Genomic DNA, 13,191 nt, shown 5'->3' with positions numbered 1-13,191 from the left:
ACTTTCATCCGTGCTTCCACTTCATCCTACAGTTATCTTTTTTTTTTCTCTTTCTAATCTAATCATCCCTCTGATTTTAAGGGGATGGGGTCAGGCTTTATTTTGTTTTAATCAAATCAAGCCACATACGCGGGAGCACGGATGGGCACGCCACGGAGAGCAGGCAAGTCTCGTATGTGATGGGCCGTCAGCTTCATAGCCTGATTTGGCCCTATAACCTTGGCATCCGAAGAACCGAACTCGAGGGATCGTCACTGAGAAAATGGGATAACTCCCCCCTAGAAAATGGAGAAAAGGGAAACTGAGAAGTCGGAACGGCCCGGGGATGAATGCTTCCAAGCTGCTCCCCGACGCTACAACTCCCCAGAGGCACAAAGCCCCCTCGCGTTCCGACTTCCGAGGTGGGAGCCCCGGCCGCTTCCTCTCCCTGCCCAAACTTTTCCTACCGTCGCGCACTATAAATCGACCCGCCACCCGGTACAAGCACCACATTCCTCCAGCCAAGTTCGCAGCCACCCATCACTCACTTCAGGCATGTCAGGCCTCCAGATGGTGCTCAGAGACCCAACGGCCGCCGCCGCGGCCAGCGACGTGACCGGGAGCGCCATCGCCGCCTCCTATAATGACCAGATACGGCCCCTCCTGGACGCCGTGGACCGCCTGCGCCACCTCAAGGTGACGCAGGAGGGCATCCAGCTCCCGACGATCGTGGTCGTGGGCGACCAGTCCAGCGGCAAGTCGAGCGTCCTCGAGTCGCTGGCCGGCATCAGCCTCCCTCGCGGCCAGGGCATCTGCACCCGCGTGCCGCTCGTCATGCGGCTCCAGGACGACCCCTCCGCCGACTCGCCGGTGCTACAGCTGGAGTACAGCAACTGCCGCGTGGTGACCACCACGGAGGCCAATGTCGCGGACGCCATCAACGCCGCCACCGCCGAGATAGCCGGGTCGGGCAAGGGGATCTCCGACGCGCCCATCACCCTCGTCGTGCGCAAGCGGGGCGTGCCCGACCTCACCCTCGTCGACCTGCCCGGCATCACACGCGTGCCGGTCAAAGGACAGCCCGAAGACATCTACGACCAGATAGCCAAGATCATCAAGGACTACATCTCGCCGAAAGAGAGCATTATCTTGAACGTGCTCTCTGCCACGGTCGACTTCCCGACGTGCCAGTCCATCCGCATGTCGCAGCAGGTGGACCGCACCGGGGAGCGCACGCTTGCAGTGGTCACCAAGGTGGACAAGTCCCCCGAGGGCTTGCTCGAGAAGGTCACCATGGACGACGTAAACATTGGCCTTGGGTACGTCTGTGTCCGCAACCGCATCGGTGACGAGACCTATGACCAGGCTCGCGTAGAGGAGGAGAAGCTGTTCAAGTACCACCCACTGCTGTCCAAGATCGAGAAGTCCATGGTGGGCATTCCTGTGCTCGCGCAGCGACTCATGCAGATTCAGGCGACCATCATCGCCAAGTGCCTCCCAGACATCGTCAAGCAGATCAACGACCGCCTCAGCCGGAGCAGCACCGAGCTCAACCAGATACCGCCTGATCTTGTTGGCGTCGCTGACGCGGTGAGAGAGTTTATTCGTATTGTCAAGCAGGTGTGCTCTTCCCTGGATTAGATACTGGTGAGGGGCGAGTTCGATGAGTTCCCTGATGACTTTCATTTCCATGGCACGGCCCGTATTGCGGAGATGCTCAATGCATACGCAAAGAAGCTGCCTGTAGAAGTCCCAGGGCGTGGCAACCTGTTCCTGATGGAGGAGGTGAGAGTTCTGGAGGAGACCAAGGGCGTCAACCTCCCCAACTTCCTGCCAAGATCGGCCTTCCAGGTCTTGCGCAAGGAGAAGGTCGAGACCGTCATGCAGATACCGCACGATCTTGTCAATGAGGTGTGGGAGTATGTGGAGGACTTGGTGTCTAAGGTAGTTCTGCAGCATGCCGACAACTTCCCTCAGGTGCAGTCATCCTGCCGACGTGCAGTCCAGATGCTGATGGAGAAGGCACGTGCGCGATCCGCGCAGCACATTGAGGAGCTGATCGAGATGGAGCTGGTAGCTGATTTCACGGCAAATCCTGAATACATGAAGACTTGGTACGAGATCATGGAAGGTCATGAGAAGTTTATGGAAGCTGTGGTGGACACCTCAAAGCCCACCCTTCTTAACCTGGTAGGCTTTGGAGAAGTGGACGTGTCGCATCTGAGGGTGAATTCTGAGTTGGCAGGGCAGGCATTTGACCTGAGCGCGCGCCTGACTGCCTATTGGAAGATCATCGTGCTCCGGCTCATTGATGGCCTGGCGCTGCATGTCCTCCGTGGCGTCAAGCGGCTAGTGGAGAGTGACCTCGAGAGGGAACTGTCTGATGAGCTCTTGGGCAACAAGCTGGCAAGGGTGGAGCGGATGCTCATGCCGTCGCCTGGCACTGGCACCAAGCGTGAGCGCCTGAAGAAGATCATCGTGCTGCTTAGGCAGTCCAAGGAGGTCGTGGCCAACATCATGGACAGGATCAGCGCGTCAGGTGAAATCTAGGTAGATGGGTATCAGCGTCTGTGATGTCCCTGGTTGGTGGGGTGAGACTGATCCAGTTATGCTATGCTTCAATGTTCAGTTATGTTATGAATCATGATATGGCTATATGTTCAGTTATGTTATGCATTTTGTTCAGTACTTTGGTGATGACTGATGCAGTGTTAACTATGCTGTGGTTCTATGTTAGCAAGCAATTTTCTGTTATGTTATGAACATTATTAATTCCTCTCAAACTTGTTATGTTCAGTTACGGACCGTACTGTCGTGTGCATCATGTTTCCTAAGTTATTCAATCTGTAATTACCTGGCATCCACAGTTTTTACAGTAGGTCATGCAATATTATTTTATTTATCTGTTTTATCCTATATGATCTGCAAGGCAAGCGAGGTTTTAAGCATGTCGTTACTTGAACCACTTTCATACTAGTTTGATAGGGCACCAAGATACAAGAAACAACTGTTGGGATTTCGTGGTTTTATATGGAGGGTCTGATCCTAGCTTAGCTAGTGATTTATACTAACTTCCCTTTATTAAACTTAAAATGAGTTTATTCTCCAGCATACCTATTCAATAATTTCTTGATGTAAAGGGTACACAACAGGAGAAAGTACACAAACACAGTTCACTTCATACATGTACAGTTCTGGGTTCTACGCTAACCTACAGGGAGCATTGTACAGTAGGCAGCAGCACTTAATAGTAATAGTGGCATCCATGTTAATGGAGGAGATAAGGCAACTGGTGTTGACCCATAGGCTGACATTAGCATTGAAGAAAGCTGCACAAAGATAAAACTGTTAACACTAATATGTGAAAATCCATATTGGAAAGCTGGGCTAGTAGAAACACACACCTTCAAATGTATCATGGCCGTCATCAAGCACGCGAGTAGAATTATCCTCCTTGTCCAGCCACCACAAAATTTGATCAGCACGATCTTTATCTTGTTCTTGCAAGATAGGTTCATTAAAGCTCCTGAACCTGGAGAACCTGGCACAAAGCGTGGTGCCTCAGCGGTTGTATCTGCTGTGTTAGCCCTGTCTTCTGCTCTTCTATGGTACCGCAAATAAGCAGCAGCCCTTTCTGCAAACAAGCCATATGCAAGGACTACTACAGGGACAACCACCAGGTATAGGAAAGGCAGGGTGATCACCATCACATCTGGGCTGCTCAGCTTGTAGTTTGCCATACCAAAAGGTATGCTCCATCCAGATATGTACATTTGAGCAATTTCTCCATTTTCAGATGTTGCATGACCCCAAAACCACGGCATCTGGGTGATCCAAAGAACATACAGGGACAAAGAAAACCAGAACGGTTTGCTGTTTGCACCCTCCATTAAAAACAAGACCAACCAAAACCAAGCCTTTTGCTGCTGGACAGGGGATGTTAGAACTGACAAGGCCCACCTTTGATATGATGACTTTTTCTTTAAAAAATGGTACAGGATTTGGGGAATGAGCAACAGCAGAATGGTGAAGGCCAAATTACTGCAGAGAAGAACTCTATAAGCGTCTTCCCATTCAAATTCAAATATCAAATGGTTGAGCCATGGGCGGTGTAGAATCGCTATCTTGCCCTCAACTGAAAATGGTCGTCGCTCACTTAAAGTCTTCTTACCATTAGAATCTAGCACAAACACTTGCAACCAGTAGTGAGTAGGAGACGGACTCCTGTAATTTTTAGAATTCCACTTGGCATGGAAAAAAGGTTTGTGACCAGAAGAGCTGGCGACAAGTTGCAGAGGCATCTCCTCAACTATCTTGAACTCATTATGGGAATCAAAAACTCTTGCACTCACATTGACAATAAGTTCTTCGGAGAAAACAAGAGCGTTTATATCATTTCTAGGTGGCCCCTTGTTTGATTCCAATATATTCATATTTCTTGAATCTGTTGGATAAGTGATCAAGATAGAAGTTTGGAATGGTTGGTTTAATGTATGGTCAATGAAAGAGACTGCTCCTCCGTCTATTGCTAAAATCCTCATCAATCTGGACTCTTTCCAGTCTCCAAGTTCCCATTCCCAAAAGCTTGAAGAGCACTCTTCTGTTCTCATTTGATGATGCCTCCAAAGCTGCTTACTAACTTTCGCATGCAGATGACCGCATAGGTATGCTGAAATTGACTGCCTTGCAAACACGCTTTCGTAACGCTGTCCTCCTTCAGATGAAGTAGTGAACGACATAGGGAAATGTCCAAATACAACTTTTGTAATTGGAACATTTGAATGATTGGTCCAGTACTCTAATTCTGAATTAACTGCTTCTATCCTCTTATCAGTAGGATGTCCAAATAAATTTGTAGGAAACCGAATGCCAACACTCATTGTATCATCGATGCCCAAGAATAAATAACTTCTATCTCCCTACAATACCTTTTAGGACAAAAAATCAGTTCCGGCATTGCAAGTACGATTAACATACATATGTAATCATCAGAATGTATCATGAACAATTAGTTCCATAAACTCATTTCAGAACTAGGAATCAAGAATTCTACCAAAATGCTTCTCTCTGGTATTGCTGTGATCCGATTAGACTTAAATATATGCCAGCTGGTTGAAAGAAACTATAAGGTGCAGATATCATGGAACACTTGGTTCTTCACAAACAAAATGACTGGATATTAATTTGCAGTGCTGCACACTAATCCATTTCCTGTGGCAATAGTTAATGTCTGTACCGAAAAGGTTCTAGCTGCATTAGTATAGTACTCCTCAAGTCCGCATTGTACTTGTTTATGTATGTCATATTTTATAACTTATTATTGATGTCTCAACCTAATCTCAATTCACAAAAGATTGATATTATCATATTAATATTGGAACATTAGTTTCTTGTTGTACAAGGTGACAAGGAAATTTGTTCAAGATAATGTGATCTCTCATATGCATTATCATTCATCACAATCTATTGTACTGTAAAATTAGTAGACTATGTTAACACGGAAACTCTGCCAGCAAATCTGTTAAAGGTTACACTTCGAATAACCAGGGAAACATATCACCGCATCATCAGTTAAAACAGTCATCTTGAAAAAGTAGAAGATGCTTCACAAGGAGTGCTGACAAAGTGACGAAACGTACCTGGAGCATTATGCTATTAATGGTGCTTAATCGGCCAAGCTGTGAGTTAACACTGTAAGTTGAAAAGAAGTCCAATTCGCTTCCTCTATAGGGAACTCCATATGTATCATGATTGCCTCTAATATCAAATATCCTCCTCTCATCAATACCGCCTTTTGCAACAAGTGCATCAATAGTTTTCTTGTATGTAATCCATTCATCTTCATCCTGTCTGGATGTAGTTCTTTTACTATTTTTTGCATCTAACAAGATGGAAGTTATAATACAATCAGTGAAGTGTTCAAAAAATTACAGGAACCACAGCATATTCCTTCTTATACCATCTGTTTGTAATTATTTTCACTTATCAGAGGAGTTCTCTTTACCATATACTGTAGAATGTATGTAACCAAGTATGGATATGCTGGTCTGAAAATTTCTCTCTTATAACCAGAAACAAAGAATGAAAAGATGAAATCATCCAAGAAAAACGTTCCAGTAGGCCAACAATTCGATTCACTTCAACTTTTAAATTTTCCAGCTACCACCAAATCTGAGTTTTATAACCAACAATGTAGGTTGATTCCTCCGCATTCTGAAGTGACTGGGATTTATCTCTTTCTACTGTAACAAGCCCGCTTCGTTCTATGCTGCTATTGGAGTGAAGAATTAAAGGTCCACAAAGTAATTCTAAACTAGACTCTTGAGACAGTTAGTCAAGATGAAACAAACCATCCACTCTGAACAGCAGTAGCACCTAACATCCCTGGAGCTGTTCCAAATTTTACATCATTGCACGGTATTTTACATCACGAATGGCAAGTTCCAACTCAGGGTGTTTAAATATATTTGACTCAGTTTTTAGTAAGTTTCTATGGATGCATGCCCTGGAGCTCGACTGATGAGCCCCCCCCCCCCCCCCCCGCCGTCCTCCCCAGGGCAGCTCGGGCGGCGGCGCCCCCTGCCCCGGCAACCCACCCACCCACTGTACACACCTCCCCGCCGCCGCCAATAGCCCCCGCCGGGCGAAGCCCACGCGGATCTGGCGGCAGCCAGTCGTTCCCCGTGTGGCGCGCTCACGGGCTGGGGGAGCCCCGTGTGCCGGCGGCCGGTGCGGCGTGACTCCGGCACGCATCGGTTCAGCCGATGGAGGCTGGGGACGGTGGTGAGGAGGCGCTCGCTGCTCTCTCCAGGTGGCCTGCTCCGCATCGGCATCGTCCCCCTGCTGCGCTCTGGCAGGCGTCGGGGCTAGCTGTTGTGGGTCGGCGAGATGCGAACCGGCGGAGGTGTTCTCTGTGAGGCGCGCGTGGTGGTGCTCGCCCTCCCCCTCTGCGTGTTCAGCTGCTGGTGCTGCCTGCTGGTGCGCGCAGGCGCTTGGCATGCCTGCAGCGACGGCTTGGCGCATTTCTGGTGAGGGGCGGCGTGGGCAGGTTGGATCTGGCTGGATCTGGCCTGCGGTGGCTCGGATTTGGTCATGTGCGGCGGCGGGCTGCAGTGGACCTTGCTCTACGGTGGTGCATGAAGCAGTGTCTCGCGGTCTACCGGTGCTCCTCGAAGGTGGTCTGCTCACTTGGACGAAAGCCTCTGCTCTGACCGGAGCCGGCGATGGCGACGCCCGCGGGTGTCGCTAGCTTACCTCCTTGGAGGCGTCCCTGTCATGGTGACTTTCCCTTCGAAGCTCCAGGGGAAACCCGTGTTTCTGGTCCTTCCGGAATGGTCGATGGCGGCGCATTCGCAATCCTTCTTGAAGGCATCGGTTTGGTGGATTCGTGTGGTCGCTGCTCTCTGCGGGTCGGATGGTGGTGGTGGTGCAACTGGCTGGGGGTCGACGGTGGTGTGGTCGGTGTTGGTGAGGAGGTGTTGCTCTGCCAGCGTCATCTTGGCTCGACCATTAGATGGAGTGGTTCGATTCTTCCATCAGAAGCCGGGTTAGCGGGGTGTGATCCTCTCTGGACCACCTCGTTCCTATATGACACCTCTCCCCTCTACGAGGTGTTGTTGGGTTGCGACCAGACGACCAACGTTCAAGGCTCACCTTGCTTGGTCAGATGAAGATGGAAGTTGAGACCCCGTGGGAAACCCTAGCCCGGGTCCTCCTGGTGCGGATGATGGCGGCGCAACCGACGTCGCGGCCCTTCTTGAAGGCATCATCTTGGGGTCTGCTTGGTTGACGGGTGGGTGTTGCAGTGGGCATGTTGGTGGTGGTGGTGCGGTCGGATGGGTCGACGGTGGTATGTGTTCGTCTGTGGTGGTGTTCGTCGGTGCCGCCCCTGTTGTTGTGCATGCTCAAGACCTCCACGGCTGTCGTTGTGGTGCGGCGAGTTTCATACTCTTGGTGTTGTCTCAGTTCATCTTTGCCCAATGATGCCGCAAGTGTCCTAACTTGCTAATCGTTTCCGGTTTCTCCATGGCGGAGTTCCCAATCAAGGGTCGTGCTAGTCACTCGTTGATGTGGATGCTCCTCTGTTGCGCTCTGGTGCCTGGTACGCACGCCGGTGTGGTGCGTTAGGCTGCTTGTCTAGTCTTGGTATTGTGACCCCTCGACGACTCCCCTCATCTACTTGTGCCTCTCGTGGTGATGTCCTTCGGTTTGCTAGCTAGGCGTGCCTTGTCTTGAGCGTCTTTTGTTTTGGTTTCTCTTCTTTTAACCTCTCTTGTATGGTTTTCGGCCCGGTTTCCCTCATAAACAGGGTCCAATTGTCTAGGTTTTCGATCCGGTTTTCCTTATAAACTGGATCAATCTCATGGCATTAAGGCCACTTTGAAATATATTCAGGTGGGGAGCCTTTTCCCCCCGGTGACCATTTCAAAAAAAAAGTAAGTTTTCATATTCATTTATCCTCATAAACTAGACCCGGAGTACCAAATATCATTGCATGACCGTAGGAAATTCGTGTTAAATTAGGAAATAGTGCATCAAACGAACTATGGGGGCACCAATTGCGAAAGCTGTAAAGCTGTGCGCCGCAGATTCAAGATTCATGGAGATAGGCGGAGAGGGCGCACCGGTGATGTCGCCGGAGACCAGGAGGAGGTGGGGGCGGATGGTGCGAAGGGCAGAGCCGAGGAGGCTCACTAGGTCGGCGGCGCGGTCCGGGTGGTAGGCGCTGATGTGGAGGTCGCTGACCTGCACCACCCACGCTACGTCGCCGTCCATGGGGAAGGCCGACCTCGCCACCGCCCCGTCGTCGTCGGCCGCCGTCCATGGGGCAGAAAGCGGCAGGAGGAGGAGGAGGAGGAGGAGGGAAAGTATGAGAGGAGACGCCATCGCTGGGAAGCTCTTGCCGCCGGTGGAAAGATCCGGCTGGGATCGGCTCGGCAGGGGATCGTGCGTACGATGCCGTGATATACTTGAGGCGAAAAAACGATGCCGTGATACATAAGGGAAAAAAACGGTGCCGTGATACTGCTGCGTGTTTTTTTTTTCAAATCTCGCTATCTGTATTCATTCCTAGCAATTGTCATGGGTACACGGTTCGGGTTATAAGGATTGTCCAACCAAATATGTTTTTTATGTCTAGATTACAAGTAAATTTAATGAAATTATGAGCCTCATAATTAAAGTTCCTACGCTCGTGAATAAAAGAGCATGAAATAAAACTATTACAATGGCTCAGGATTTCCTGCACTATCAAAGCATTGGGGCCTCCGGTGCCCCTGTTGATATCATTCACCACCTCCTGACAGTCTGTGGCCACACATATCCTCCGGACCGCCAGATCCTCTGCCAGTGGCATAGCTTCACGGAATGTGTAGGTTTGCAAAATTAGAGGATCCCTAATTCCCTGAAAGACCAGTGCTGAGGATCCCAAGTATAAACCCTCCTGATCTCTGCAAACAGTCGCCGCCACTCCTTCCCGGTGGTTTCCATGACTGCTCCGTCCATGTTGATCTTGACATTGCCAGTAAGGGGTGGCAGCCACCTCTCCGGCCTTGATATTATCCTTGAACGCATATTGACCAAGCTCATTGATGTAGTTGTCGACGAAAGATGTGGTTTATTGAGGACTTTGGTAAATGGATTCATATATTGCCTTACGTCTCGCATATCAAATAGACCACAGGGTTACCACCATCCTTGTGAAGCTAACATGATCAAACGTTTCATTCAAATCGAACAGCCAAAATCTGGCGTTGACTTCCATATTCTCAGTCATCTGCGAGATAATAGCATCATCTGCTAGCGCCCATACACATCGAGACATAGTTCAGGCCAGCAATGCATGATGCCATGAGTCCTTGCAGCGGCACAGCAGGCATGTCTCTTGTATAGCCATATTTCTCCTTTTCAATACATCCGTCGTAGAAAGCGAATGATGAGCAAGTCTCCAGAGGAAAATCCTTATCTTCGATGGGAACTTCAGTTCCATAATGAGCATCAAGATTTTTCATCTCTTTTCGAGTGTGACGAACCACTTCCTTCCTGCAACCATTCCTCTCTCTGTAGTTCATTTTTCAGCAAGAATTGTATGCCGAGCTCACTGTAAATTTACCCTTTTTGTCCAGATACCACGACCAAAAATCATCTATGTTGCGAGTGCAAGTAGGGATCTTCAAAATAGCATTCGCATCAATAGGAAGAAAAACAGCCCTGACTAGGGCCTCGTTCCATGTTGCGTGTTTTGTCGTGTCGAAGAGGTTTTTTTAACATAAGTACAGACGCAAGCGCCCATATACACGCGCATACACTCACCCCTATGAACGCACACATGCACACCTTATTCCTATGAGCACCTCCGAGACATTGCGCCGGCATATCATCTTGAAATTTACGAAGTCACCGTAGGCACCTCGTCATCGACAGGAACGTCTCCTCCCACTGAATGCGCATCGCCAAAAATCCTGAAATAAATTCAGAAATAAATGCGAGCACCAGGACTTGAACCCTGATGGGCTGAAAATACCACAGTCCCTCTAACCATCCAACCACAGGTTGGTTCACTGTCGTGTCGAAGAGGTTGGTGCTCGTTCAGCAAGGCAGACTCTAGCGGGCCCATGCTAGGTTGTCTGCTTACTCGGCCCAGTGGAAATGGGCAGGGTGATTCCAATTTATCGTGCACCCACTCTGATCGCCGTTCCATCCGCATCGCAACGCTGCGTTCTCTCGTTCCGTTTCCCGAACTTTCCGGGTCGCTCGACCGTAACCAACTCAGCACAAGTAGTTCTTGTAAGAGATTAGTACTACCTTCATTCTCCATTCTGGTTTATTGGTCCCCTTAGTATTTTGTGTCAAACTTTAATTATATATTTAACTAAGAAAATAATAATGCATGTCACCCAAAAATATATTGTTTGATTCATGTTTAAACATAGTATATAATGATATTATTTTTGGTTACATGCATTAATATTTATTAGTTAAATCTAAAGTCAAAATTTAGCACAAATGCGAAGGGGGCCAATAAACTAGGACAAAGGTAGTAGTTAAAACTCTTTTTGTACAAAATCGCAATTAAACTAGAACAAACAAAGTCTTTTTTTCTTGCAAGATAGACAAAACAAAGTCGATAAACAATGTGAGTAAAGTATTTCAACAACCAAATTAAAAAAATGGTTCTGTTATCATTTTCATAATCGAGACTTTGAATCTACATGTACTCTGATTCAAGAAAAAAAGTTGTTGAAATATCCCTCCGGTAACTTCTATGCGAATAACACTGTATTTTACGCACAACGCACCTGATAACTTAGATACAAAAATCATGATAACTTTCACGCAGAAAAAACTGTTGAAAAATACTCCCGATAATTATGTGTAAATAGGTTGATAATATAGGCACCACATACCTGATAACTTATACAAAAATCATGATAACTTTTACCTAGAGTTTTTTTATTGAAAATACTCCTGATAATTATGTGTAAATAGGTCGCTAATATAGGCACCGTAGACCTGGTAATTTAGATACAAAAATCACGATAACTTTTACCCAGAAAAAATGTTAAAAAAATACTCCTGATAATTATGTGTAAATAGGTCGATAATGTAGGCACCATAGACCTGATAACTTGTACAAAAATCACCATAACTTTTACCCAGAAAAATATTTTGGCGGCCGACTGGAAAATAGGTCGTTTGAGATACCCTGAGAACTTATGTGCTCCGGTCTTGATAATTTTGGCAGACAGGAGGGGCAGGGTGATGAAGTATCCCCCGGTAACTGTTGTGTGAATAGCGTGATAACTCACACATCGCAGATCCGATAACTTATGTGCCTCGGTCCTGATAGCTTTGGCGAGGAAGGATGGGAGGGTGATGAAACATACACACGGTAACTGTAATGCTAGTGGCACGGTAACTCACACATCGCATGCCTGATAACTTATGTATCCCGGTGCTATTAATTTTGGTGGTCGGGGCGCCGCTCTAAATCACGCCATGATAAAAATAGCGATACCGGAACAAGAGAAAATAGCACTCCGGACGATGCCGAAGACAACAAAGACCCCGCCAAGCCAAGTTTCGAACAGGCTGAACGGGAAGATGGGCGAGCCAGCACCGATGAACAGGCCGTGAACGACGACCCGAAGGACAGCAATCACATGCCTCTCTCCGAGGATGAAGTGAGCCTCGGCGACGAAGAATTTATTGTGCCAGAGGATCCCGTTGAGCGGGAGCATTTTAAGCGCCGGCTTATAGCCATGGCAAAGGGCCTGAAGAAGAAGCTGAAAGGGCTAGTTATCGACTAGAGGGGGGTCGAATAGGCGATTTTTATGAAAGTCTTCAAAACATGGGAGTTTGGAAGACAGACAATAGAAATGACACTATTCGTATGCAGCGGAAGGTAGACTACACTAGACACGCCATAGTCAAGTATTCAATGAAGTGAAAGGACGAAGACTATCAACAGCTAGGCAGTATGGATCAAGATGGAAGATAGTATGAAGCCAATCAGAACAAGTAGTCACATAGTGAAGTCAAACAGATAATACAAGCAAGCAATGACTTCACGAAGACAAACTGTAAGTAAAGAGAAGTGAGAGATAGAACCAGTGGCTTCGGGAGGACAGAGATTTGTTCGACCAGTTCCAGTTGTTGTGACAACTGTATGTCTGGTTAGGGAGGCTGAGATTCAACTCAGAAGACCGCGTCTTCACCTTATTCCCCTTGAGCTAAGGACACTTAGTCCCCGCCCAATCACTCTGGTAAGTCTTCAAGGTAGACTTCCAAACCTTCACAGACTTCGTTCACCGGCAATCCACAATGACTCTTGGATGCTCAGAACGCGACGCCTAACCGGCTGGAGGATTCACAGTCCTCATGAGTAACAAGTCTTTTTCAGATCACGCGGACATAAAGACTTCAGTGATGCCAAACTCTCTTGGGGCTCTGGGTGGTCTGGGCTTTGTCCTCGCAAGGATTTTCTCTCAACAGCTTCCGAGGTGGGTTGCTCTCAAACGACAAAAACCGTGTATTAACTCTTAGCAGCCACCAATTTATGGTGTAGGGGGTGGGCTATTTATAGCCACTGGGCAACCCGACCTGATTTGTCCGAAATGACCCTGGGTCACTAAGGAACTGACACGTGTCACAACGGTCAGATTTCAAACACACGCGGCAGCTTGACTTGGGCTACAAGTAAAGCTGACTCAT

The 13,191-nt window shown here is 48.0% G+C and overlaps 1 protein-coding gene and 1 pseudogene across 1 annotated transcript; one reads left to right on the top strand and one right to left on the bottom strand.

Moving 5' to 3' along the window:
• Positions 1–285: 285 nt before the first annotated feature.
• LOC123092699 (dynamin-related protein 4C-like) lies at positions 286–2,653 on the top strand (annotated as a pseudogene).
• Positions 2,654–3,040: 387 nt separating this feature from the next.
• Positions 3,041–8,951, bottom strand: LOC123092700 (putative metallophosphoesterase At3g03305). Its single transcript, XM_044514521.1, has 4 exons — positions 8,604–8,951; positions 5,619–5,860; positions 3,384–4,898; positions 3,041–3,308 (listed from the first exon to the last, which is right to left on the bottom strand). Exons 1-4 carry the CDS (start codon positions 8,863–8,865, stop codon positions 3,186–3,188), a joined length of 2,142 nt encoding a protein of 713 aa, XP_044370456.1. The 5' UTR covers positions 8,866–8,951; the 3' UTR covers positions 3,041–3,185.
• Positions 8,952–13,191: the final 4,240 nt, after the last annotated feature.

The sequence above is a fragment of the Triticum aestivum genome, chromosome 4B (assembly GCF_018294505.1).
Source record: "Triticum aestivum cultivar Chinese Spring chromosome 4B, IWGSC CS RefSeq v2.1, whole genome shotgun sequence".
Taxonomy (NCBI): domain Eukaryota; kingdom Viridiplantae; phylum Streptophyta; class Magnoliopsida; order Poales; family Poaceae; genus Triticum; species Triticum aestivum.
Note: the sequence above shows the minus strand (reverse complement) of the source record. Positions and strands in the feature narration are given on the sequence as shown.